Raw genomic sequence first — 26,985 nt, forward strand, 5'->3', positions numbered from 1 at the left:
ATCTTTAGTACCCCACTCTGGTATTGCCATACAGATACAGCCATGTACACTGATACACACACAGCCTCAGAGTTCGTATCAACCGTCCTTTTTCCCTTTTCTTTTTTAATTAAATAAATGTAAATTTGATTGAAAGCTACGCTACAACTGAACCCCTACTCAATCATTTTCATTTCGGATAAAAAATAAATCTTATGTCTATTGTTATAATTGTGATATGTTATATGAATAATAAAATGATATACGTATAGAATTTTCATATATAACATGTTTTATGATTGAAAATATAGTTTGATGAATTATTTCTTAAATTGATTAAACTTGTCAACCGTCACATCCGATCCTAGACGACCTCAATTGGCATCGGGCGTGAAATAGAAAGATCATAATCAATATTTAAGAGTCTCCAAATTATCCAACGCCATTATATTACAATTGAACTACTGAAGTTCTAACCATAATTCTCACAATAAGCAGCCAACTTCCAACCCGCTTAAACGGTCGGTAACCTTCTCTATATCCTATACTTTCTCACCTAAAAACATTAAAACATTGGACATGACATCAACATTAGAGATAAACTTACTTTTTGCTTTTAATATTAGAATAAAATTGCACAATTTTAAATATTGGGGTAAAATTTTTTTTTTTTCAAAAAAAAAATATTGGAGTAAAATTATACCATATTAGAAGTTAAAAATAAAATTATTCCTAAATGTAAATGTTAAGTGTTTTTTTGCCGCTTAATCATTTTTTTTAATTAACATGTAACGGTAAATTACACTCACATGAATGTAATTTACCCTATTGTTAATAAAAAAAAATGCTTAAGGTGATTGATCTTTAATTATTTTCAAAGTATAACTATTAGACTTCACAACGTAATACAAAAATGACCATTGATGATATCAAAATATAAAATTCTAAGGATATATGATACTGTAAAAAACTTCAATTCTTCAAAATTTCCATTTTGATATTATTTAGGTGTTGTTTGGTTATAATAAAGATGTAAATTTTTAGAGAGAGAAAAAAATAAAATTGGATAAATAATTTATTAATCCATATATTTTTACTTAACATACTGTTTAAAACTTATATTTTAATAATACATATTTAATCATTACATTTTGTTCTATTTAACAGTCCTTAAATATTTAAATTATTAAACAATTTAACCATGTATTATCAAAATGCGATCACATACTAGTATGTTAAATGTTTAAAAGTTTAACTAAATTGGTGAATAGAATACAAGTTAAAAACTAAACAATGTATTATCAAAATACGATGACTAAAACATTGTATTAGATAAAAATATAGGGAGTAATAAATTATTTATCCAATAAAAAATGTGGTTTTGTGGTAGATGTGATCCTAGACAACTTTAATTTTTAAATATTTCTATTTTGAAATTGTTAATGACCATTTTAAGATGTTAAATAAAATTTAGTTGTTATAATATTAGAAAGTGTAAAATTCAGTGACTTTTATATTATATTTGGAATTTAGTACATTAAAACTTTCATAAATTAATACTCGATAAATTAATGATCTTTTTAAAATAATAGTTTTATCTGATTCTAATTTGAACCAGATAACTAATTTTATACTCGATAAATTAATATCTCTATAAATTAATAAAATTTTATAGTCTCAATGTTTCAAACTCTTACTATAGTGTAAAAATAAATAAACTTCACCTAACATGTTATAATCGTTTTATATTATATTTTTTTTTGATAGAAAAGGAAAGGAAAAAAACGAACAAAAAACAACTACACAGGGATTAGCCTAGGGAAGCTAACCCCAATCCTATCCTCTAAAAGAAGAGGAGAGAGAGCGATAGGGGGAACGGTAAGGGTAGAAACACCTAACACCCCCTCATGGCCAGCCGCCGCCAAGTGATCCGCAATACGGTTCTGCTCTCTGAAAATGTGGCTGAACTCTAAGATCTCAAAGGAGGAGCTAAGCCTTTTAATTGCTCTGATAAGGTTGCGGCTATGAAGACCCATGGCATGATTATCCGAAATCATTTTGATGGCCTCCATGTTATCTGACTCCACAAAAAGCCTCTTAACACCCAGCCTTTTAGCAAGCTGGATTCCAGAGAAAATGCCCCAGAGCTCCGCTGAGAAGGAAGAACCCAACCCCAAATTCTGGGTAAACCCAGAAAGCCAGGCGCCTTCCGCATCTCTAAGAACACCTCCAGCAGTAATCTTACCATTACTGAGGCAGGAGCCATCAGTATTCAGCTTCACAACCCCCTCTCTTGGCATGCTCCAACTCACGAGGTGGACATCACTACTCTGGGAAGATCTGGCAAGGGACTCTCCTCTGAAGCTATCAATAATAGAGGAGAGTTTCTTCAAGAAAAACTCAGCTAAGTTTGGCATAAGCACATCTTTATTACCAAAAATCTCCTCGTTTCTCCATTTCCAAACTTGGTGATAGATAATGGCAAAGAAAATGTCACCATACTCCATATAAGACAGTAACTTTCCACTAATACCAACAGAGAACCAGTCGTCCAGTGAATGGGCCATGAAGGAAGAGAAAATGTGTTGTGGGAGAATTTTCTTCCAAACCTCTTTACTCTTAGGGCAATCCCTAAGAGCATGGCACAAAGATTCAACCTGGCCTCTACATCTACCGCAAGCTCCAGAGTTCGCCAAGTGCCTTCTATGCCTATCCGAGTTAGTAAGTAACCTGTCCTTAACGCCCAGCCACAGGAAGCTCCTAATACGGTAGGGGACTTTGAGGGCCCAAATGGTCTTCCAAATATCCGAGGGATGATCAGACCTATTGAGGGAAAAAGCTTCAAAGGCAGATTTGCAAGAATAAACTCCATTGTTAGTCAGCGCCCAGCAATGCCTATCCATGTCTTCCTCTTGATTACTCACCTTCACTCCCCGAATTCTAAGGAGAGTCTCAAGGCTAAAGAAAGTATCAAATTTAGGCCAGATCCAGTCCCCTTCAGAGTCCACCACATCGGCAATCCTCCAGTTGCGGATATCACTAGGCGGGGGGGGAGGGGAAGTACACACATCCACTAAAGGTTTATCCCCAATCCAGGTGTCGAACCAGAAGCTAATGGACTTACCATTACCCACCCCCAGACCAACCCCCGAGCAGAACTCAGCAAACACGGCGCTAAGCCCTTTCCAGAGGAAGAAACAATTGATAACTCTCTCCTTAGGGCCCCCGAAGATCTTATCTTTCCGATACTTACCACAAAGAAGGAGAACCCAGAGAGAGGAGGGGCATTGCCACATACGCCAAAGGAGTTTCATTAATAAAACTTTATTATTAGCCTTAGCTCTCCTAATGCCCAAACCACCTGAAACTTTGGGCTGACAAACCTCACTCCAAGGCACCAGATGGATCTTTCTTCCCTCCGCAGCTTCCCCCCACAGGAACCTCCGGTTAATCTTATCAAGATCATTAAGCACAGGATCCGGAAGCTGACAAGCCTGCATGATGTGGTTGGGAGCTACACAATTCACAGATTGAATTAAAGTCAGGCGGCCAGCGAGGGAAAGAGTCTTGGCTTTCCACGTGGCACACCTCGTATTGGCTTTGTCCAAAGTATCTTTAAAGGAAACTTTAGACACTCTCTCACTGTGGAGGGGAATACCCAGATACTTCCCAAGAGAATTAGTAAGAGGAATACTAGACAAATCACTTAATCTTCTACAAATTCTCGGATTCATATTCTTAGAGCACATCATCCTAGATTTCTGGATATTAAGTTTCTGACCAGAGGCCGAACAAAAACAATCCAGAATATCCATAATGACACTCAACTGCTCCTCATTACCTTCAAGAAAGATGAGGACATCGTCAGCAAAGAATAAGTGAGTCACCTGGGGACAGAAGCTGTTGATGGCCACCGGGTGGAAACTCCCAATATCAATGGCATCTTGAATTAGGTGGGAAAGCCTCTCCATAGCAATAACGAAAAGGAAGGGGCTCATAGGATCACCCTGACGGATGCCCCGGCCCGGAGAGAACTCCTCCGACATATCCCCATTCACCATAATCTGAAACACATGAGAAGTAATACAAACCTTAATAAGCCTTCTCCAACTGTCTGGGATCCTAGCTCTCTCCAGACTCTCCATCAGGAAATTCCAGTTGATGCGATCATAGGCCTTCTCCAAATCCAGCTTTAGAGCCATAATGCCTTTCTTCCCTTTCCTAATCTTCATAGTGTGCACCATTTCTTGGGCAATCACCACATTATCCATCATTTGTCTACCGGGTACAAAACTACCCTGATTCTGACAAATGATCTCTGAAAGAATGCCCCGGATTCTATTAGCCACAATCTTTGTAACCGTCTTATAAAGAACATTACAAAGACTGATGGGTCTCATATGCAAAAAGAAAGAAGGCTTATCAATTTTTGGAATAAGAACCAGGAGGGTTCTATTAACCAGCTCAATATCCTTAGAACCATTGAACACTCCTATGATAAAATCATAGATACCCTCCTTCACAACATCCCAATGCTTGTGGTAGAAGCCAGCAGGAAGACCATCAATCTCTGGAGCTTTAGACGCCCCAATGCTGAAGATGGCATGGTCAATCTCTTTTCGAGAAATAGGCAGAAAGGCACTCTGACTGATATCCTCACTGATCAAAGGAAAGGTAGCAACAGAGTGAGCCCTCTCCAGCTGGACAGGATCCTCTTTGAACAGATCCTTATAGAACTCCAGAGCCAAATTCCGAATCACCTCATCTTCATACACCCACTCACCATTAGAATCCTTAATGGCCTCAATTCTATTCCTCTGCCTTCTGATCATAGTAGACAGATGGAAGTACCTGGTATTATGATCCCCATCTCTAATCCAGGATTTCCTAGACTTCTAAAACCAGAGAAGCTCCTCCTGCCTAAGCACAGCTTCCAGCTCCTTCTGAAGGGTTCTGAGGAGGCCATCCAAACTGTGATCAAACCTCACCTCCAACCTACACTGAATGCCCTCCATCCTTTTTAACAACTTATTCTTTCTTCTAATAATATGCCCAAAGACATTCCTATTCCACCCCAGCACATTATTCCTGAACCCTTCAGCAGCTTGCAGGACATTCGAATGAGGTTTCCAATTCTCTTGGACGAACTCCTTGAACTTAGGATGGGACTCCCAAGCCAACTGATACCGGAACGGTCTCTTTCCCCTAGGGCGGTTGCCTCTCAAAAGTCTAAACAAAATAGGACAATGATCCGAATGACGGAACGGGAGATTTAACACAGAACTCTCAGGGAAAGAAGTCTGGGCAGACACATTAGCATAGACCTTGTCCAAACGAACAAAGGTACTATTATGTTTCCATATGAATCTATGACCCGAAGCCCCTAGGTCGGAAAGCCCACATAAATCCATATTATTCTTGTGGTGGAGACAGCGATTAACATAATGATTGGAACCCCCTCTCTGGTCACTTATAAAGGCGATATCATTAAAGTCACCCGCAATAAACCAGGGTTCAGAGATGCTGACACTCATAGAAAAGAGAACCTCCCACAGCCGTTTTCGATTAGCTAAGATAGGGTCAGCATACACAAGGGTAGTCAAGAAGGGCGTATTACCGGAAATACTCACTTTACAGTGAATGAACTGCTTATCGATACTAATAATATCAAAATGAATCCGATCTGGCCTCCAGAAAAGCCAAATCCCACCAGCCCGGCCAGTTGCCTCCGATCTAACACACCTCCAGTTCTTAAACTTATTAACCACCTCATCTGCTTTCTCTCCACTAATCTTAGTTTCCAGTAAAGCAAAACACGAAGGGTTAAACTGTTTAATAAGGTCATTAATATGGATACGGGTAGCTTTGCTAGCCGCACCCCTAACATTCCAGCACAATAAGTCCATCGAAAGGAGGAAACTGACCGCACCAACCTACCTAAGCCAGGTATTTACTAGGGGCTCCTGAGAGTCTCACCGAGGTACCCGCAGGTCCCCTCTTCTCTGAAAAAGCCAAAGAATTCTGGATGCTTTTCTGTTTACCCTTTGGCTTTTTCAAGTTAGGTTTAATAACCTCCATTGATTTTCCAATCCCAGGATCACCACTAAGAATAGAAAAACTAACCTCATTAGTCTCCTTCATCATTCGGGCCGCCTGAACCAGGGGACCCCCCTGAGCTTCACTCTTGGCAGCAAAGAGGGGATTAACAGAATCAACCACTAGCTCAGAAGGCTCAACAGACTCCAGACCTGGCATACTGTGCTCCATAAGCTCATCTCCCTGGACAGGCTCATGAACGTCCTCAATAGACAGGGCACCAAACCTAGATCCAGACCTAAGAGCTAAGCTGGATCCAGCCTCCTCCCTAGCTTTGGGGATAGGCTTCTCCTTCACACTAGGAGCAGCAATAGCTTTGAGGAATTCCCCTTACTGATAATATCAGGAGGAAGATTCTGCACAATAGGAGGTTGAGTTCTACGACGAGTAGTCCTTTTAGCCACCATCCAGGGACCGAAGTTCCCTCCATTCCCTTGGTTACCTACAGATTTACTCCCACTCTCCACAACAGTCTCCTTCAAAACACTCTCCCTTTTGGGGCAACCTTCCTGAGAATGACCATACATGCCACAATCATAACAAATGTTATGTAAGCCTTCATACTCGATAAAGAACATCTTGTTTTGAACACAGAATTTAGATAATAAGGGTTTCGCAAGATCAACATCCACACAAACCCTAGCAAACTTGCCCCTAATGGCACCAATAGTAGTCTTATCCACATGGTGGACCTTCCCAACCATGCCTCCTATTTTGCTGAGAAATTTCTCACTGTAATACTCAATGGGAAGGCCCGGAAACCTAACCCAAGTCAAAATCCTGTTAACAGTAGAATCATGAGGATTAAAATTTGGAACCCAAGGTCGTAAAGCCAAAACATGGTTGGAAATAATATATGGGCCCCCTTAATCACAGTATTGTAATTCTCAACTCTAGTAAACTTGATGACATAGTAGTCATTTTCAAGGTCAGTAATACTGACTTTCCCTTTCCTAGCCCACTGGGCTTGAATCCTTTGGGCAAAATAATTAAAGCTGATCCTCTTCCCTAGCACTTTAACTATCAAAGACACCTTCTACTTCTCTCTGAGTTCCCGCTTCTCTTCTTAGGACAGTCTAATAACCGGACAAAGAGGATCATCCTGGGCACCCTCCTCCTCGTCAGAATCAGAGAACAGATCCGCAGAATCCCCTACCATCTCAACTTCATATTATTTCATATAATAATCAAATAATATCTTATTTGATTATTATATGAAAAACGGTGGTCCTAGTCCGATTATCTCTGCAATGCTATATAGAATATGAAGTAATACTAACTTGACGTTCCAAGAACGGCGTCGTGTTTAGTGATACAGACAAATAATAAATAAATAAGGCCCCGTTTGTTTGGGGGAAAATATTGTGTTCTGGAAAATTTTATGCATGAAAAATATTGTACAGGAAACTAAAATATTTTTCTGTGTTTGGCAACAACACTGGAAAATATTTTTCGGTGTTTGGCTACAACACTGGAAAATATTTTCCAACCACTAAAAACGTGAACACAAAAAGTGGAAAAATGCGAAAATCACCAAAAGTAAAAAAAATATTAAAAACATGGAAAAAAGTGGAAAAACACAAAAATGTGAAAAAAATTAATGTTAAAAACACGAAAAACGTTTTTTTCACATTTTTTGTATGTTTTCTCGTGTTATTAATGTTATTATGTTTTTCTTGCATTTTTTCTTTATTTTTTCGTGTTTTCATGTTTAGTATCGGTTTTTCGGTTTTTCCCCTTTTCACGTTTTTTCGCGTTTTTTTCCGCATTTTGTTACTTTTTCGTGTTATTCACATTTTCATATTTTTCGTATTTTTCACGTTTTCGTGTTTTTTCATGTTTTCGTGTTTTTTTACGTTTTCGTGTTTTGTTTGCATTTTTCGTCTTTTCATGTTTATCGTGTTTTTCACTTATTGTCACGTTTTTGCGTTTTAGCATTTTTCGCGTTTTCGTGTTTTTCGTATTTTTTCACGTTTTCGTGTTTTTTGTATTTTTCACGTTTTGCATAATTCACTTTTTCGCGTTATTCATGTTTTTTCGTGTTTCATATTTTTGTATTTTTATATTTTTTAACGTTTTCCATATTTTTCTCTAAACGCTATGCTTTGGGAAAAATGTTTTACTCTTTTGAAAAGGATAAAACATTTTTCTTTATTTTTTCATTCATTTTCCATTGACTTGCCATTTATTTTTCTTTGATTTATTTTTCTATCCAAACAAATACTACAAAATTAGAAAAATATTTTTTAAATTATTTTTTTCCAAACAAACAGAGCCTAAAATTAAAAATAAATGGACGATTGTCTCAAATTCCTGGGATATTCAATCATTCATTTGGTAACAAGTGGGACCGATTTCACGTGATCTTTGGAATGATTGCTCCTCCCAACGATTATAATAACGACACGTGTAACAGCTCGTGCTACTATGCTCTCGCTACAAAATCCCACACTCCCCTCAGTTGCAGGATCACTCACCAGTCAGTCACCTATTCTTCCATTGCCGGATTTATCAATTCAGCTTTGGAATATTGGTACACTTTTTTCTGCTGATTCTCTTGCACTTTCTTAGCTACTTTGTTGAATCTTTCTCTCCTTCACTTTTAGATTTTCCTTTTCAGAGATTTTCTCGCCAATTTGTTAATTAATTAATGCTGTTGTTGTTGTTTCATCATATTCACTCTTGATTATCTCGTTCTTCCTGTTTATCTTTTATGATCGCTTTTCGCTTATTCTGTCTCTTTGTTTAATCTATTGATTGATGTCATTAAGCCAGGGAGGTACTACAATGGCGACAATTACAGCTGCTGCTCATTTAGTGTCCAGCCATGGCTCAGAAACGAAGGCTAATTTAGCTCAAATCGGTCTCAGAACCCATGCCATTACTCACTCTGGTTTGAGATCCATCAACATGCTTGATAAAATCAAAATTGTGAGATCCAAATCAAATTCTGTTTCCACTAAAGCTGCGAATAAGACATCTCCTTCTCCATCTCCCACTATCGTTTGCGGGGAAGTTCCAGGGATGAATTTGGTGTTTGTTGGAGCTGAGGTTGGTCCTTGGAGCAAAACTGGTGGACTTGGTGATGTTCTTGGAGGTCTTCCCCCTGCCATGGCTGTAAGTGTAACTTTCTCATGTTAATTCCTGTTTCAATTTTTCCTTTCATTTATAATATTTTGATTTTGTATGAGCAGGCGAGAGGCCATCGTGTCATGACAGTCTCTCCTCGATATGATCAGTATAAGGATGCTTGGGATACCAGTGTATTGGTGGAGGTAACTTTGATTTGCTCTTCTAATTTCAATAATTGTGTAGTTGGTTACTAATTAATGATAGACATTAATCCTAATTGATCGGCTTCTGATTTGCAGATTGCAGTTGGTGATAGAGTGGAAACTGTCCGTTTCTTCCACTGCTACAAGAGAGGAGTCGATCGTGTCTTTGTGGATCACCCCTCGTTCCTTGAAAAGGTTTGAAATATTATTCCATCTCACTCTGATTTCTAATTGTTTTTTTGTGGAAGCATGTAATTCTAATCCTAAATGTTTGAATCATAAGGTATGGGGCAAAACTGGATCTAAAGTCTACGGACCTATAGCAGGAACTGATTACGAGGATAACCAGCTTCGATTTACCTTGTTGTGCTTGGTAAGTCATGCTTTCATGGCTATGCTGTTCTTTTTTCCAATGCAAATGAGTTTTTCTTCTTAAACTGTATCTATACAATAGAAACTGTATCTACACTTCATATACATTTAAGATCTCATTTCCTTTTCTGTTGCTTTCAGGCTGCTCTAGAGGCACCAAGAGTTCTGAACTTGAACAGCAGCAGCAATTTCTCTGGACCATATGGTGTGTACATGTTCACAAAACATTTGCACTTTTAGTTTATTTTTGAAAGGTCAATTTTAGTAACATAGTCGCCTTTGCTATATAAATTCAGGAGAAGATGTTGTCTTCATTGCCAACGATTGGCACACTGCTCTCCTCCCATGTCACCTTAAGGCCATATACAAACCTATGGGAATTTACACAACTGCCAAGGTACATTTCCTTAGCTTTTGTTTTGAATTGAAGGGTTTCTGTTTGATTTGAAAACCCTGTTATAGGGTCGCTAACTTGTTTATTTGGTCTATGGTAGGTTGCCTTCTGCATCCACAACATTGCATATCAGGGTAGATTTCCCTTCTCAGACTATTCACGTCTCAATTTGCCAGATGAATACAAGGGATCTTTTGACTTTATTGACGGGTATGGTATTTATAGTACATTCTCAAGATATTCATACCTCTGTTGGTTTCTTGGACTCTTGCGAAGTACTGAAGGACCTTTTCTTGGTAGGTATGAGGAGCCTGTGAGTGGAAGGAAAATCAACTGGATGAAAGCTGCTGTTTTGGAATCAGACAGGGTTTTGACTGTGAGCCCATTCTATGCCCAGGAATTAATTTCTGGAGTTGAAAGAGGTGTTGAGTTGGATAACGTCATTCGTAAAACTGGTATCACTGGCATCATAAATGGTATGGATGTCCAGGAGTGGAATCCTGCTACAGATAAATACATCGACATTAACTACGATGCCACGACTGTAAGTTTCTTGAGTAAATTTTAGTTACCAAGCTATGCATATCTGGTGATAAAACAAGGTGGATCCTTGACACTTTCTTGTTCAGGTTATGTCTGCAAAGCCTTTGGTGAAGGAAGCTCTTCAAGCTGAAGTTGGGTTGCCTGTGGACAGGAATGTTCCTTTGATAGGCTTCATTGGTAGACTAGAAGAGCAAAAGGGTTCAGACATTCTTGTTGCAGCTATTGAACAACTTGTTGAATCAAATGTGCAAATATTAATTCTTGTAAGTAAAACCATTGTTTCTCATGTTACTGCCCCTGTGAGATGCCGAACCTGAGTTCTATAACCTGTTCTTACCCTCAGGGAACTGGTAAAAAGAGTTTCGAGAAAGAGATTGAAAAGCTCGAGGTGATGTATCCTGATCAATGCAGAGGAGTAGCAAAATTCAATGTCCCCTTGGCCCACACGATCATAGCCGGTGCGGACTTCATGTTGATTCCAAGTAGATTTGAGCCCTGCGGTCTCATTCAGTTGCATGCTATGCGATATGGAACAGTAATGGCGCTAAACACTTTTCCATCTCCATTTAATGGATACAATAATCAAAGCTTAAAACTACTTGCGACTTGTTTTAATGGTAATGGAACAGCTAACAATTATAACATCAAATTTTGCTGCAGGTACCCATCGTTGCCTCGACAGGTGGTCTCGTTGATACTGTTAAAGAAGGTTACACAGGGTTCCATATGGGTGCTTTCCATGTTGAGGTGAGCAAGCAATGTGATGATTGATCATTCCACTCTTTTCATTTATTCTTTAAATACTAAAGTAATGAGACTCATCAATTGTCCATTTCTTCTCCATTATAGTGTGACAGAGTCGATCAAGCTGATATAGATGCACTTGTTAAAACTGTGCTAAGAGCTGTTGCCATGTACGGCACTGCTGCATATAAAGAAATGATATTGAATTGCATGGCCCAAGATCTTTCATGGAAGGTATGTATATGTACATTACTAGGAATATTATCCATTGAAAAAGAACCGGCCAGATTTACAGTTCCTTACTCGAAAATCATATTGGTTTGATGCAGGGACCGGCCAGATTATGGGAGAAGGTATTGCTGGGCCTGGGGGTTGCAGGCAGCGAAGCTGGCATGGAAGGCGAGGAGATTGCTCCTCTAGCCAAGGAAAACGTCCCCACTCCTTGAGCAGCAGAGACAATATTTTGACAGCCTCTGAAATTAACCTTAGTAACTACTTGAACTATAGATAAGCATCTGTTCCAGTTCCAAGGCCTGCTGAATCCGGAAAAAAAAAATGGCAGTTGAAGGTAATTTGGTATTTACTCTTATGATGAGTGGAGTGATGTTTGAATCGAAGTCGAAAGAGAATCCATAACTAACGTATGTAATCCTCGTTAATTCGAGGAACTAAAAACGTGAAGAAAAACTTTTGCTTGTGGGTAATAAAATGCTCATCAGAGCAGAGCAGGTGGTGCAAATTTTTCATTTTTGTGGTCTTTCTAGCTGTTACTATTAGTTTTCCAGAGGCTGCATAGGAAAAGAACTCAGTTGGTCTGCAGATATGGAGAAGACACACAGTGAATTTCATGGCAGCTATGAGTTGCAGAATAAATTGAATTACGCGTTTATATGTGAGAATATTGAAAATTCAATTCTGCGTAAACAATTGAAGAAGTGTTTTTAGCAGTTAATTCCAGTCAGAGTACTCTTTGAATTATCAAAATGTGTGATTTAACAATAAAGTATCCATTTAAACCTAGACCTGTTTATGGGCCAATACATCCAATAGCTTCGGGTTTGGATAGACATTAGATTCGGTCCGGCCCAAGTTTGTCTAAACCTATTCATTATTGGAAAATTTACATAAAAATTCATTTTTTTAAAAATTATTTACAATTATATAAAGTAAATCATAATTTTTAATATATTTATTTTGAATTATGTCCAACTATATGTATATATTTTTTAGGATCTAGAATTTTTAATTTAGAATATAATATAATATTTTATTTGTGATATATAAAAAAGAAAAAGTGGCATATTGATAATATAGTTTAATTGTAATTTTATGATTAATTATAATTTTCATGTAATAAACTTAAAAAGAATAGAGCATTCTTAGATGTAATATGAATTCTCCTAATAGATGGCAATTAATTTGATTTGATTTGTAACATGTTCCCACTTTGTATAATTTAGACATTATATCAATTTGGATCTCCTAGACTAAAGCTTCAAAGTGAATTCTAAACTATGAAAATCATTAATTAGGTCTTTAAATTAAGAAAAAATCATCAATTGAATCCTTATCATATCATAAAATCAGAAACTGTGACTATTTGTTATAAGCTATAATAATATATATGTTGGTTCAAAATGAGTTTGGGAAAGAGGATTTGAAACTTTTCAACCGAATGAATTTTGGTGAGACCTCAATTGATGATTTTTGTTTAGAATATAGACTAAATTGATGATTTTTGCTTATTTCGAGAATCTGATTGATGATTTTGATTGTTTAAGATCTTAATTTATTTTGAAACTTTAGCTTGGGGAGCCAAACGAATATTTTACCTATAATTTAAGATTATTTTAGTTTTAAGAAAATGTTGCCACGAGTACAAATCATATAACATACTTTGTGCGTACTTAGTACAAGGTTTTAATTTAATATTGTTGAAATGATTGAAGCGATACGACAAAAAAAAAAAAAAAAAATTGTCGGCATCACTCAACTTCAATTCAAAGTGTTGTTGATCAATTATTTGTGCTACAAATATAAGATTCTTTTATTTATTTTGGTTTTTAACAATTTTCCATTTTATGTTTTTCCAAATATTAGATTTTTTTATTATTATCACAAACCCCTTAGAAAATGACCCTGTTTTTTCTGGACCATTCCTTTCTTTGAATGGTATATAATCCATTTTTAGTTTTTCAAACCCACTAGAAAATGACATTAAATTGAGGGGAAAAGTAATATATATATATATATATATATATATATATATATATTTGTAGTACCTATCTATAAATACAAGTCTCTGATTTAAAAATTGGCAAAAAAAAAATACTAAGAGGATTTTATTTTTCAATTGATTTTTATTTAGAAATATTAAGTCTCAAATTTTTACTTTTTTATCTCATTAAGTCTCTGATGATAAAAAAAATATAGTTTTAAATAAAATTCAGTTAATATAGTCTTTAAAATTCGTATTTCACGGTTTGAAAAGTAGTTGAAAACAGTTTTTGATATCTACAATGTGGTTGTTAGAAAACTATAAAACTTTATTTCAAACTGTAAAAAGTATAATTTCAAACATAGATAAAATGAATAACGCACTTTAACTGAATCAGTTCACAACTAAGCAAATTCATAAGCAAGGGCTTAAGGCAACAAAAACTATATGATTAAAGATTTTTTATGTCCAAATAAAAGATCAATGGTTTATTGAATAAAAAAAAAATGAAAAATCAGAAGTATCGTAATGCTTCTTGCTTGAAAAGTTTATAGTGGTATGCTTTTTTTCTTTAAGTTGAAACTTTCCATTTACAATTTAATTAGAACTCTCATTTTTTTTAACATTTTCAACTCAACCATTTATATTCATAAGCTTATAAATATAGACTTCTATCACAATACATATGAGTGAAAATAACAATATACATTTACATTTTCTCCATCTCTTTAAAACTATCCTTATATTCTTATTTTATAATACATTATCAATACAAATTCTTTCCATAGTTCGTTGTTAATATTTTTTATATATATATTCATCTTTGATTTACATTATGTCAAATATTGCCAAGCTTGAATTTGAGGCTTTTGCCATTCCTAGCAAAAACTATTTGCCATGAGTTCTCGATGCTAAAATTCATCTTGATATTAAAGACTTGGAAATACAATTTTAGTTGGAAATGAAGCATCCAATCAAGACAAAGCAAAGATAATGATATTTCTTCATCCTTATATACATGAAGGGATAAAAACTGAATATCTTAGAGTGAAAGATCATTATGAATGGTACGATGATTTAAAAGAAACGTTTTCTATTCCGAAGTGGTTTAAAAGGATTGGAAAAACATATTTTCTAAACATATTTAATAAAAATGTGTGAAGGTTTGAATGACTGATGTATAGTTTTCTTGATCTTCTTGGACTTGTTGAGCTTGAGAAGCTTGTTTTGGAGCTTGAAAGTGAAGCTCTTCCATGCTTTCTTAGATGGGGGAAGCTTGAGGTTTAAGCAAGACATGGCTAGAACGATGTAATTTTTTTTGTGTGGGTGCGGAGGTGATAAAATGGTTATTTATAAAGAAGAGAAGGCATATAGTAATAGCTAATATGAAGATTTGTTGTTTTGCATATTAAGGGATGGATTTCGGTCATAAAACTAAAGGCAAAATGATGATGACATCCTTTCTAGATCCCTCATTCAATCCAAACCTAGCGTATGCTCTAGTTAGTGCAAGAGGAATCATCAGACGAATCAAGGAACTTAAAAGGCGAATGAACCCTTGGCGAAGGTTACACTGACGAATCCTTCCTAAGCGGATCCAATAGGATTACTTCCTCACCAATGAGGCCACCATTACTTCCTCTCTAAGGAGACAAGTCTGACGATCAGTCGGTTTTGTCCTAATTACCATCTCTGCCATTTTGTCCTATTTTCTACTATGCCATTTTGCCATCCTCCCCCCCGCCCCACCTTACCTATATTACTCTCTATGTTGTAACCCTAGTAAGGGCATTTGCGTCTGTAGTCTTTAATTTAAGGGAAGTATTTAAACCCCACCATTTGTAAGGATAATCAACTTTTTTATCAATCAAACATCATATTTCTCTTTGAGAGCAAGGTTTCATACCTATATTTTGGGATTGACTCCTACTAGTTTAGCTAGTGAAGAAACTCTTTATTGATTTATGATCAAAATTATCACATTCGTCTTTAATCTATATCAGTTGGTATCAGAGTCAATCGTTTCCTGATCTGAAACTTCTTTTGGCAATGGTTCAACCAAGGCAACCTCAAGATTCCATAGAAGCTACTGACAGAAAGTTCGAAGAAATGAGATAGCTCATCATGGATTAGTCGAGCTCATATCGAGCGACAGAGACAAACAAAAGAGAAACTCAGAGAGATGAGAACCTCTATGGAGAGTTTCAAGCTAGAAGTACTAATCGTGATGCGCCCGCCCACCGGAGATCTTAACCGAAGGGAAGCAGAGATTATAGAGACCTAACCACAAAGACAACCCACTCCACTACATTCGCCCATAGTAAGTGTTGGGGTTTAGTGTCCTATAGACAATTATTCTAGGATATAAACTAAATATGAATGAAGTGTTCTTTATATCATTTGTTTTAATAAGATATGGTTTCGTAACTATATAAAGGCAACCCCTTTTAAAGGACTAAATAAGTCTAACAAAAGGAAATCCCTAAGTTTGTTTAAAGTGATTATAAAGTGTTCATACAAAGTGAGACGAAACTTTATAATAAACTAATAAACTTAAAACCACCCCAAGTCAAGTAATATGTTTAGGATTGACATATCACTGTTGAGACTTGCATGTAACAATATCTTCTGTCAAGACAGAAAGTTGATCTCACAAGCTTCAGATATACAGATAATCTGGACAGTTGCATGGATCCAATGAAAGGGGGTTCATTAGGATTGGGGACCCGACTTGAGATAACAGGATGGGTAGATTTATCCTTGTCACCTGTTCATCTCATTGGTATTAATAGGTATAAGTAATCCTCAGACTCAAAGGAATATTAATTGGTGATTCTGGATTATGGAATGTGATGCTTTGATCCTGTTGTAACACGATCCATAATAGAGATGACTCTGGGGTGTGAACGGTAGATGTTGGGTATCACAGGAAGTAATTGCAGGATAATTATACATTGGATTGAGCATTTGTCACTCCCGATGAATGGGAGATACGTCTAAGGATCGCTTGTGGAAGACTTGACTCTAAATCCTTACAAGGTGATAGCTTAAGACTTGAAATACAGATTTCACTTAACCTATCTAATTGGAGTTGACTCGGCCTGTACAAGTAAAACGAACGTCTCGCTATATGTGACTTGACATTATCCATAGTCATAAGATTCAGTCCAAGGATGTAGTTGATAAAGGATCGAATTATACTGTAACTAATACGGAAAGGTCAACGACAGAATCAACCTGTCTTCTTATAGCTCTGGGGGAATGTTTCGGATTTGCTAATCACATTTCGCGTACTCATTCCGTTATGCAAAGATTAAATATAATTCTGTGAAAATTAATTTAATAGTTGCATACGGCTAGAAGCAATAAGAACCTAATGGGTCACACATAAGACTTGGAGCCCAAAAGAGAAACACATGTTAATTAATTGATGGAAGCCCAACTGAGTCCACTAAGGCCCAGTAGATAGGGGTGGGACGATTTTTATGTATGATAAATACATAAATATTTAATTTGATTTTAACAATTCTAATTAGATTATAATTGTGAATTAAATTAATTAAAGGATAAATAAGTTAGGAGTTTTAATGAGATTAAATTGCTCCTATTATTATCCTATAAGGTTATTATTATTATCTTTATATTTAAGATATAATTGTAAATAATAAATAAGAATTATATTCCGAATTAAATTCTTATTCAGTAACCTAATTCTATCTAACTAGGGTTTAGATACAAGAGAATATAAATACCCCCCTATATGTGATTTTCGAAACACACATACTCAATCCGGGAGAGAGAATTTCGACCCACACTAGAGGATGAGATTATCCACCGCTTCCTTCCGTTCAATTGATTTTCATCTCTTTCTCTTATTCCTTGATCTTGTGTTGATTTATTAGAGACAATCTATTCTTGATTGTTTTATACGATTGATATCTAACTTGATTTTGGATTGTGTTTTTGTCTTGTGCTCGGGAACTCGAAGTAAGAGTTGTGGACACTTCGATTGCAATAATAGATAGAACATCGAAAGGTATTTCCTTCTATCCCTCATTAGATGAAATAACGATTAACGGATCTTGGGTTAATGGAAAAAGGTTGAAATTTTTATATTTCCACTGCCAAACGTTTGTCTATTTTCCTTCAGTAAGGCGGGATATAACACATCAGCCACCAAAATCAAATGGGTCTAAAGGCTCACGAGGTAAGAAGATCTAACTATGTTATTGTTCATAATGTTGGTAGCGATAATGATGATTTTGACGATATGGGGAATGATAGAATCACCAGAAATGTAGGGTATGGTGGAAATGTAGGAATTATTGGTAACAGACATGTGGGTGTGGTTAGGGAGAACCCCTATCTTGATAATAATCATATTAATGAAGGGTATGTCAGGAATTTTAAGAGAGATGATGATTTCAAGCTTAAGATCAATTTACCTTAGTTTGGGGGTGAGTTAGACATATAAGGGTTCTTGGATTCATTATCTAAAGTGGGAGCGGCAGTATGGTGGTATCAGTTGAGGGAAGAAATGAGAAGAGGGGGAAGGCATCTGATCAGATCTTGGCTACGAATGAAGGCGATGCTTATGAAGCGGTTCTTACCGCCAGATTATCAGCAATACATTTACAACTCCTATCGGGGATGTTCCCAAGGGAGTAGGAGTGTCCATGAGTATATTTTAGAATTCTTGAGACTTTCGACAAGGGCTAACTTATCGGAGACCAAAAGTCAAAAAATGTCTAGGTACCTAGAAGAGTTGAGATACAACATCCAGGATCGTATTGTCACACAAATTGTGATTCGAGTGCAAGATGCTCAGAATTTAGGTTTCAAGGTCGAGTCTCAATTGAATGTTAGGATCCAGGATGAATACCGGAGATCCGGAGTAGAATGTTCACTTGGAGGAAGAGATAACGTGAAACCAGATGATAAGGGCAAGCAGATAGTAGGCATTAATGGGGCGCAAGTCACGAGTGCAGGAAATGCATCTGGGCGAGATACGAGACCCTACAATAGAGGACCTCCACTTCCTTGCAGAAATAATCCATACGCCAAACCAGCACCTTTTAAATGCTTTCAGTGCAACGAACCAGGTCATAGATCAAATGAATGTCCTAAAAGGAAGAGTGTCAATATTGTGGAAAGATATGAAGATGATTACGAAGAAGAGGATGAGGTGTTTTCTGAACCCGTGGAGGATGAGGAGGATGGAACATATAAGGATGGATATGCCATTGATATAGTGAGGCGTATGTTAATTTTTAGTCAAATAGAGGAAGACCAAAGGCACCAGCTATTCAGGACCCGTTGTATAGTGGAAGGGGAAAAGTGTAATGTCATTATAGACAACGACAGTCAAGAGAACATTATGAGCAACACCACCATTCATAGGTTTGGGCTTATGGTTGAGGCGCATTAGGATCCACATAGCGTGGGATGGATCAAGAACGTTGGTGAGCTGAGAGTTGATCAACGGTTCAAGGTGGCCATTGAAATTAGAGATTATCAGGATGAAGTTTATTATGATGTGGTTGATATGGATGCATGCCACCTCTTACTAGGCCGACCTTGGCAGTTTCATCAGGATGCAATCCATGCCGAAAGGAGGAACACCTATCAGTTCGTAAATGATGGAGTGAAGTTCATGCTTGTGGCATTGATAAGGGAACCACGTGCGAAGAAGAAGCCCACATTGGTAGTATGCCCTACACACAAATCTTTCATCATCGAATGTGAAGAGAGTCAGCTAGTGTATATGGTGATGATTAAGGCAAGTCATGATTCGCTTGAAGAGGAAAGAAGGAAGTTGCTGGATGAGGTGACATGTATGCTTGAAAAGTATCAAGACTTATTTCTAAAGGAACTACAGTGTGGCTTGCCACCGTTGTGGGACATCTAGGATCATATTGACCTAGTGCCCATGGCTAGCTTACCCTAATCTACCGCACTATAGGATGAGCCCAAAGGAGAGTGATAAAGTGGAAGAGCTTGTCGCGATGGGATACATAAGAGAAAGTATGAGTCCATGTGCAGTCCAAGCCTTACTTACGCCCATGAAGGATGGGATGTGGTGGATGTGTGTTGATAGCAGAGCCATCAATAGGATCACTATTCGGTTTAAATTCTATATCCCATGACTTGATGATATGCTTGACCAACTGGGCGAATCTACGGTCTTCTTTAAGATTGGCCTGAGAAGTGGGTACCATCAGATCATGATTAGATCTGAGGATGAATGGGAAACAGCTTTCAAGACTCGAGATGGACTGTATGAATGACTAGTGATGCCATTCATAATGATTAATGCTCCTAGTACATTCATGAGGCTAATGAATCAATTACTTCGCCCAATTATTGGGAAGTTTGTGGTTGTGTACTTTGATGACATACTGATTCACAACCAAACATTAGGAGAGCATGTAGAGCACCTGGGAGTAGTATTCGATCTACTGAGGAAGCACCAATTGTACTCCAACACCAAAAAGTGTGACTTCGTCATGGAAAGTATGATCTTCCTCGGCTTTCTGGTTAGTGGAGATGGGATCCAAGTAGACGAGGAGAATGTTAGAGCTATCTGGGACTGGCCGACCCCTAGGAATGTGGGAGACATTCGAAGTTTTCATGGATTAGAAACCTTCTATCAGTATTTCATTTGAAACTTCAGCACCATCGTAGCCCTTGTGACTGAATGTTTGAAGAAAGGAAAGGGATTCAAGTAGGATGGAGAACAAGAAAGCAGCTTCGCCTTAATCAACGAGAAATTAAGCATTGCATATTAGTTTTCCCTAATTTTGATAAGGTGTTTGAAGTTGAATGTGATGTCAGTGGAGTTAGAGTTAGGGGCGTCCTGATGCAGAAAAAAGAAGTCAATCGCTACTTTAGTGAAAAGCTATGTGAAGCAAGAAAGAAGTGGGTTATGTATGATCAGGAGTTCTATGCCATGGTACATGCGTTAAAAACATTGGAACACTATCTGGTGAGAAAAGAATTCATCCTCTATACAGATCACCAAGCTCTTAAAAATCTTGGAAGTTAGAAGCAGCTCCGATGCTCCATGCATCCCCATTGGTCCGCCTACGTAGATAAGTTCCTCTACAAACTTATCCACAAGGCGGGACAATAGAACAAAGTGGCGGATGCCTTAAGCCAGAGGGTGGCACTCTTTAAGACAATGAACCTAGAAACATATTGTTTTGAGTACATCCGAGGAGACTATAAGGCGGATCATGATTTCAAGAACCTTTGGGAGAACTATAAAAGTCAACATGGGAAGGGGGCGTATCATCTACTTGAAAACTATCTTATGAGAGGCAATATCACCGAGGTGGATACCAATATCAAAAACTTATTGAGCGATTTCCGCAAGTGCACGGTTTCGCTTGTAGTAATAAAAAGATATCGAACCCACAGAGAACGCTTTTTAACAAAAACTTATTTTAATTCAGTTTGATTCACGTTTTAGGTTTATAATATAGAAAATCGTTTAATTGAATTGGATTGTGATGAAGTTAATTGATAAGAATCATATTAGAATTATAGGGTTAGGCTATGCTTACTTTGTTTTTGACAAAGTAAGTCTTACTTTGTTTTTTCCACCATTGGATGGTGATGAACTTTGACAGAGTAAGCTTATCCAATGGTAGAAAAAACAAAGTAAAGCATACTTTGTCAAAAACAAAGTAGGCATAGAAGGCACCTAGAATTATATGTTAGAAATTTAGAAATCAATTCTGTCTTGCGATTAGATTACAAGACAGAAACATTTAGCGTTTAAAGTAAGAGAAGTGTTGAACTCGTTTGCATTAAGCAAAGATATCAACTTTAAACTTTGTAAAAATTATAAGTGTGTAATCAAATATAAATTCCTTCAATTAAAAGGCTTTGAACCGTAGAAATCCCCCTGATGTTGAGTAGATTTCTACCTTAATCAAATTGATACTTATTTTCGATAAGCCGACCCAATGATCATATCATCCATAAATAAGAACTTGCTCAAGTGTTGAACAAAGTTTCCTTGTAACTATGTAAATAAAATACGTTTTAATGAAAACACCAGAATCTTACTTCGGAGAAATTGTCAAAGTAACTACATAAAGATATATTGAATTGCATAAACTTTTATTATGTGATTTGTGAATTGATACAAGTTTACAAAGAACATGAAACATGAAAGCATTCAAAACGACATTCGAGTTCTGGGTCGTCAATCCTTTCCTCAAACCTCGTTAGAGTTTGTCAGGCTCCGGGGTCGCATCCGCTGCTTGATCTTCTCGCTGAATCTTCGGAATAGAGATGATGTGTCTTCTACCGAAATGTAAACTCGTCTTCGAACAGTTCTTAATCTAAACTTAATTGCTACTGTGTTTGTAAGAAATCTAAGAACAATTTGTGTACATCAGATTGCTTTTACAGAAATGAAATCTAATCTTTGACTCATTTCTGAGTCAGAGTTTCTGCATAAATTCTGCACTTTAATCTTAATTAATCTAACTCTCCTTGAAATCTGAAATCAACTTTTTATTTATAGATACTGAAGAGTTGTGTTGAAGGGTTGTGTCCGCTGTGAAGAGACGTTTCTATCCACTCGAACAGACGCGCTTCTTGGAATTAAAACATGTGAATTTGGTGCTGAAACTGCTGCTGATCCTACCGAGATGTGGGGAGCAGTTTTCATTCTTCAGAACAAACATGCAAAGTGCCTGAAAAAGGCGTGTCGCGATCGAGATTTGAGAATCTCGGTCGTGACACCAGAATCCCTGCCGAGATTCGGACTCCATTCCCGTCTCCTCGTATCGGTGCGCTGATTTTCTCGTACTTTCGGCTCGTAACTTAGGAGTTTTCCTTCGTTTTTGATCTGTTTTCGCTCCTATTTGGATTTTACCAAATATTTAGGTACCTTGCATCAAAGAAATATATTCGGACGTAAAAGTACTCTAAAATAGATATAAATAGCACGATTTCATAACAAAATTGACGTGAATATTAATGATATTTTAGGTATATTTTGGGCTTAACAACGACTATTTTATGAGAGGCAATCAGCTTTGCTTACCATGTACTTCTATTCGTGAGAGGGTCATCTGGGATTTACATGGCGGGAGTCTGGGAGGGCACTTCGGGCCGGAAAAAACTTACGAAGCAGTGAGTTCTCATTACTTTTGGCCTAAGATGAGAAGGGATGTCACTTACCTGGTGGAGCGATATTACATTTGTCAAACCGCCAAGGGACATGCGACCAACGTTGGCCTACACTTACCACTACCTGTACCAGAGACAGTATTGGAAGATTTATCCATGGATTTCATCCTTGGGTTACCCAAGACCCAAAGGGGCGCGGACTCCATTTTTGTCATAGTTGATAGATTTTCCAAGATGGATCATTTTATCCCATATCGAAAAACGAATGATGCATCATCGATTGCCAAACTGTTCTTCAAGGAGGTAGTATGACTACACGGGATACCAAAGAGTATCGTCTCGGATCGAGATACAAAGTTTTTGAGTCACTTTTGGCGGACGTTGTGGGCTCTCTTTGATACGACCTTGAAGTTCAGTACTATCGCACATCCACATACTGATGGTTAGACAGAAGTGGTGACCCTAAGGAATTTACTAAGAAGCAATGTAAGGACAAACCTAAGATATGGGATTTGGTTTTGGCTCAAGGAGAGTTCACTTATAACAGATCGGTGCATTCGGGAACTGGAAAGTCACCGTTTGAAATAGTGTATATAAAGTCACCGTTGTTGGGTTGGTTTTGGAATGTTGGATGGGCCGTGGGCTCATATTCCTTATCAAATATCAATAAACTTCATTTTATTTCAATAAAATCATTGAAATTTGTCTTCTTTTTTTTTCAATCAAATTGTTCTAACCGATCTAGATAGAAAAAAACAACTAGAATAATAATGTGGCAACCCGTTGTAAAAGAACTTATTATGTAGTTACATAAAAACTATGTGTATATCACGCGACAACTAAAAAAATAAAAACACATTTTTTTTATCACGTGACAATTTCAAATAATTAAATTAAATAAATAATAAATATATATATTTTTTTTTTTGCTATCATCACTCTCATGTAATATGTAAAGTCAATTATGTTACTGTTTTGGTAAAAAAATTTACTGAAATAAAAATAAAAAATTTAATAATTTCACTTTCTTTTTATAAAAATAATTTTACTGAAATAAAATAAAGTTATACTCGAAACTTTCATCACTATTGATACAATTAACCATGAATTTTTTTTTGAAGAAAGAATTTTTTTTTTTTAAAAAACCCAATGAAATTTTGATATTTCTCATTGAAGGATGACTTAATACATCATCATATCATCCCTAAATTTATCTAAAAAGCTTAATTGGTCCCTAAACTTTTAAAATGTCCTAAATGCTTTTTCAATTTGCTTAATATGTCCTGATAACTCATTTAACTTGTTTAAAATATAATCAATTACTCATTCGATTCTTAAAAATTTGACGTTTAAGGGAAGTGATTAGGTTTCATAATATTTGCCGTTTCCCGCATATCAAGAATGATTAATTACCTTAAATTTGTGAATTACCCATCATACATGCTTATTGCTTTATATGTATATAGCCTTAATTGCTGCGAAATGCACCACCGCCACATTTTATGGATTACTTCAACGCTGCAATATTTGTTAATTAACAAGGATAAAATCGCCATTTTCTGTATAAAATATCAATATTAATTACAATCCTTAATTTGTATGCATTTTTCTTAAACGATAAATATTATGAAACAGAGAGAGTAATTACTCGGTTGTAAAAAAAAAGTAAGCTATATGTACAAGATGTGACACATGCGATTTGAAATGTTATTACATAATTCATAAAATAAATTAAAACATATTAAAAGGGAAGTGTTTACTTGCGCAACTGTAAAATTTACACTCTCTAATATTAGAACTTAATATCCCGACCTTGCTCGTTTTACCTTTTCAAAGCGTATGTAACACACTTCTCATCTATAAATTTTTTAGTTTTTCTTTCAACTAAATGATTAAACTATATATTTTAAGCAAGTTAAAAGGACTTTAAAAAACACTAAGGCCCTGTTTGGTACGCTGTAATAAGCGTTGTAATGGAATGACCATTAAGATGGAGGCTCATTACCATGTTTCGTTAGTCATATCATTTTTATCGTAATAGAATCACAAATACATCATTCAATTTTTTTTTACAAATTTATGTAATGGTCATTACAAACAAAGTATGAATCCTCATTACGAATAACCCTTGTATTTTTTATTACTAATGGAGAAATACGGAAAAAAAACATGAAAATATAAAAACCGAAAAAAAGAAAAACGAGAAAAAACCAAAAAACGAGAAAAAATGCAAAAAGTGAAAAAACGCGAAAATTGGAAAACGGGAAAAGGGAAAGGACGAAAAACATGAAAACGATAAAAAAAATGTGAAAAACATGAAAAAAAGAAAAGGAGAAAAAACACAAAAATGAGAAAATAAGAAAAGATAAAAAAAATGAGAAAAACAATGAAAAATGGAAAAACCAGAAAAATAAAAAAAATAAAAAAAATAAAAAAAACGGAAAAACATGAAAACAAGAAAAATAAGAAAACGGAAAAACCCCAAAAACGAAAAAAAAAGGAAAAACATGAAAAAAATGAAAACGGAAAAATGCAAAAAACGAAAAAAAACGAGAAACAAGCAAAAAAGGCATGAAAATTGCATTTAACTAATATAAACATACGTATTGGAATGATAATTTCATTTTATCAATTTTATTAAAATTTGCTAACCAAATATAGTAATGGAATCATTATTCCATTCCATTACATTACAACCTTAATTACATTACATTGCATTACAACGTACCAAACGAACCCTAAAGTCTTATTTGGTAAAGATGTAATGACCTTTGTAATGAAATGACCATTACATTGAAAACTTATTGTCATGTTTGGTTGCATGTTACAATTTTTATTGTAATGAAATGGGAAAACCATAGTTAAATTTTGTTCAACAAATCTTGTAATCCTCATTACATAGAAAAATAACTTGAATTCTCGTTGCATGTTTAGATGTAATCCTAATTCCTACTTTCAAAGCTCCATCTAATATCTCATTTGTCAAATCTCAATCTAATCTCTAATTCTTGTTAAAAACCCAAAAAATTGAAAAACATGAAAAATTGAAAACAAAAAAAAAATAATAAAAAAAGAAAAAATACGAAAAAAGTAATAGGGAAAAATGAAAAAAAACGGGAAATTGAAAAAAAATGAGAAAATAGAAAAACGGTAAAAAATGTTGAAAATTGAAATAAAAAACGAGAAAAATGTAAAAAAAAAATAAAAAATTATACACTAATTTATTGATTTCAGTTAATCTAATTTTTTCTATTTGATTTCGGTTCAATTTTTTGCATTTTTCGTATTTTTCACATTTTCATTTTTTCGTTGATTTTAATTATGCAAGTAAAGTTTTATGATTACATGTAATTAGGAAAATATAAATATTGTAACGATAATTGCATTCCATCATTTTCTTTTTATTTGTAACCAAACATGATAATAGAATCACTGTTCCATTACATTACATTACATTACGACTTTAATTACGTTACACGACCCGATGACACGACACGAACACGACACGCTTTTTTAGTGTTAGTGTTTAGGGTTTTATGACACGACACGTTGACATGACACGAAATGACACGTTAATTTTCGTGTCGTGTTCGTGTCAATCCGAAAACACGAAACTGACCCGAAATTTAATTACAAATATACCCTTATAACACGAACCCGAAACATGACACGACACGAACACGACACGAACATGAAAATTGTCAGGTGTAGTCGTGTTAGACAGGTCGTGTTGAGCATGTTAGGTCGTGTTAGGAGATCAAGTCGTGTCAATTTAATTGGTTGTAGTAAAAAATTTGTGTCGTGTCGTGTTTACCGTGTCAAGAGCAGATCGTGTTCGTGTTCTGATTTTGTGATACGAAAAGTTTTCGTGTCGTGTTCGTGTGTTGACACGAACTCGAAACCTGACACAACACAAACACGACACGAACACGAAAATTGCCAGGTCTAATTACGGTAATACCAAACGCACACTAAGTAAAATACTAACACGATTACAACACCATGACACATACCGAAAAGCAAGAGTCACCGGAATCCACTAGGGAATGGCGAGCATGTGAGGTGTGTCGGAGAAGGTGACTGTTGTTATTGGGGCCCACTCCGACCATCAAAGCCAAAAAAATAAAGCATTTTTAACGAGCAAATTCGTAACTTCATTCCTCTGCAACTTCTGCTAAAACCATTTTCACATTAATTTCAGCTGTTACTACTAATTA

At 36.0% G+C, this 26,985-nt stretch overlaps 1 protein-coding gene across 2 annotated transcripts; it reads left to right on the forward strand.

The window, feature by feature from the left end:
* Positions 1 to 8,468: 8,468 nt before the first annotated feature.
* LOC136210919 (granule-bound starch synthase 1, chloroplastic/amyloplastic) lies at positions 8,469 to 12,355 on the forward strand. Of its 2 annotated transcripts, none has more exons than XM_066002382.1 (14): positions 8,469 to 8,608; positions 8,847 to 9,192; positions 9,270 to 9,350; positions 9,447 to 9,545; positions 9,634 to 9,723; positions 9,864 to 9,927; positions 10,019 to 10,119; positions 10,217 to 10,326; positions 10,417 to 10,660; positions 10,746 to 10,922; positions 11,003 to 11,194; positions 11,320 to 11,406; positions 11,509 to 11,637; positions 11,733 to 12,355. In XM_066002382.1, the coding sequence occupies exons 2-14, from the start codon at positions 8,863 to 8,865 to the stop codon at positions 11,847 to 11,849; spliced, it is 1,821 nt and encodes a 606-aa protein (XP_065858454.1). In that variant the 5' UTR covers positions 8,469 to 8,608; positions 8,847 to 8,862; the 3' UTR covers positions 11,850 to 12,355. The 2 variants fall into 2 exon arrangements, with proteins under 2 accessions (XP_065858454.1, XP_065858455.1); XM_066002383.1 differs by having other exon boundaries at positions 8,516 to 8,608; positions 8,851 to 9,192.
* The last annotated feature ends 14,630 nt before the right edge of the window (positions 12,356 to 26,985 follow it).

Source organism: Euphorbia lathyris, chromosome 1 (assembly GCF_963576675.1).
Source record: "Euphorbia lathyris chromosome 1, ddEupLath1.1, whole genome shotgun sequence".
NCBI classification, from domain to species: domain Eukaryota; kingdom Viridiplantae; phylum Streptophyta; class Magnoliopsida; order Malpighiales; family Euphorbiaceae; genus Euphorbia; species Euphorbia lathyris.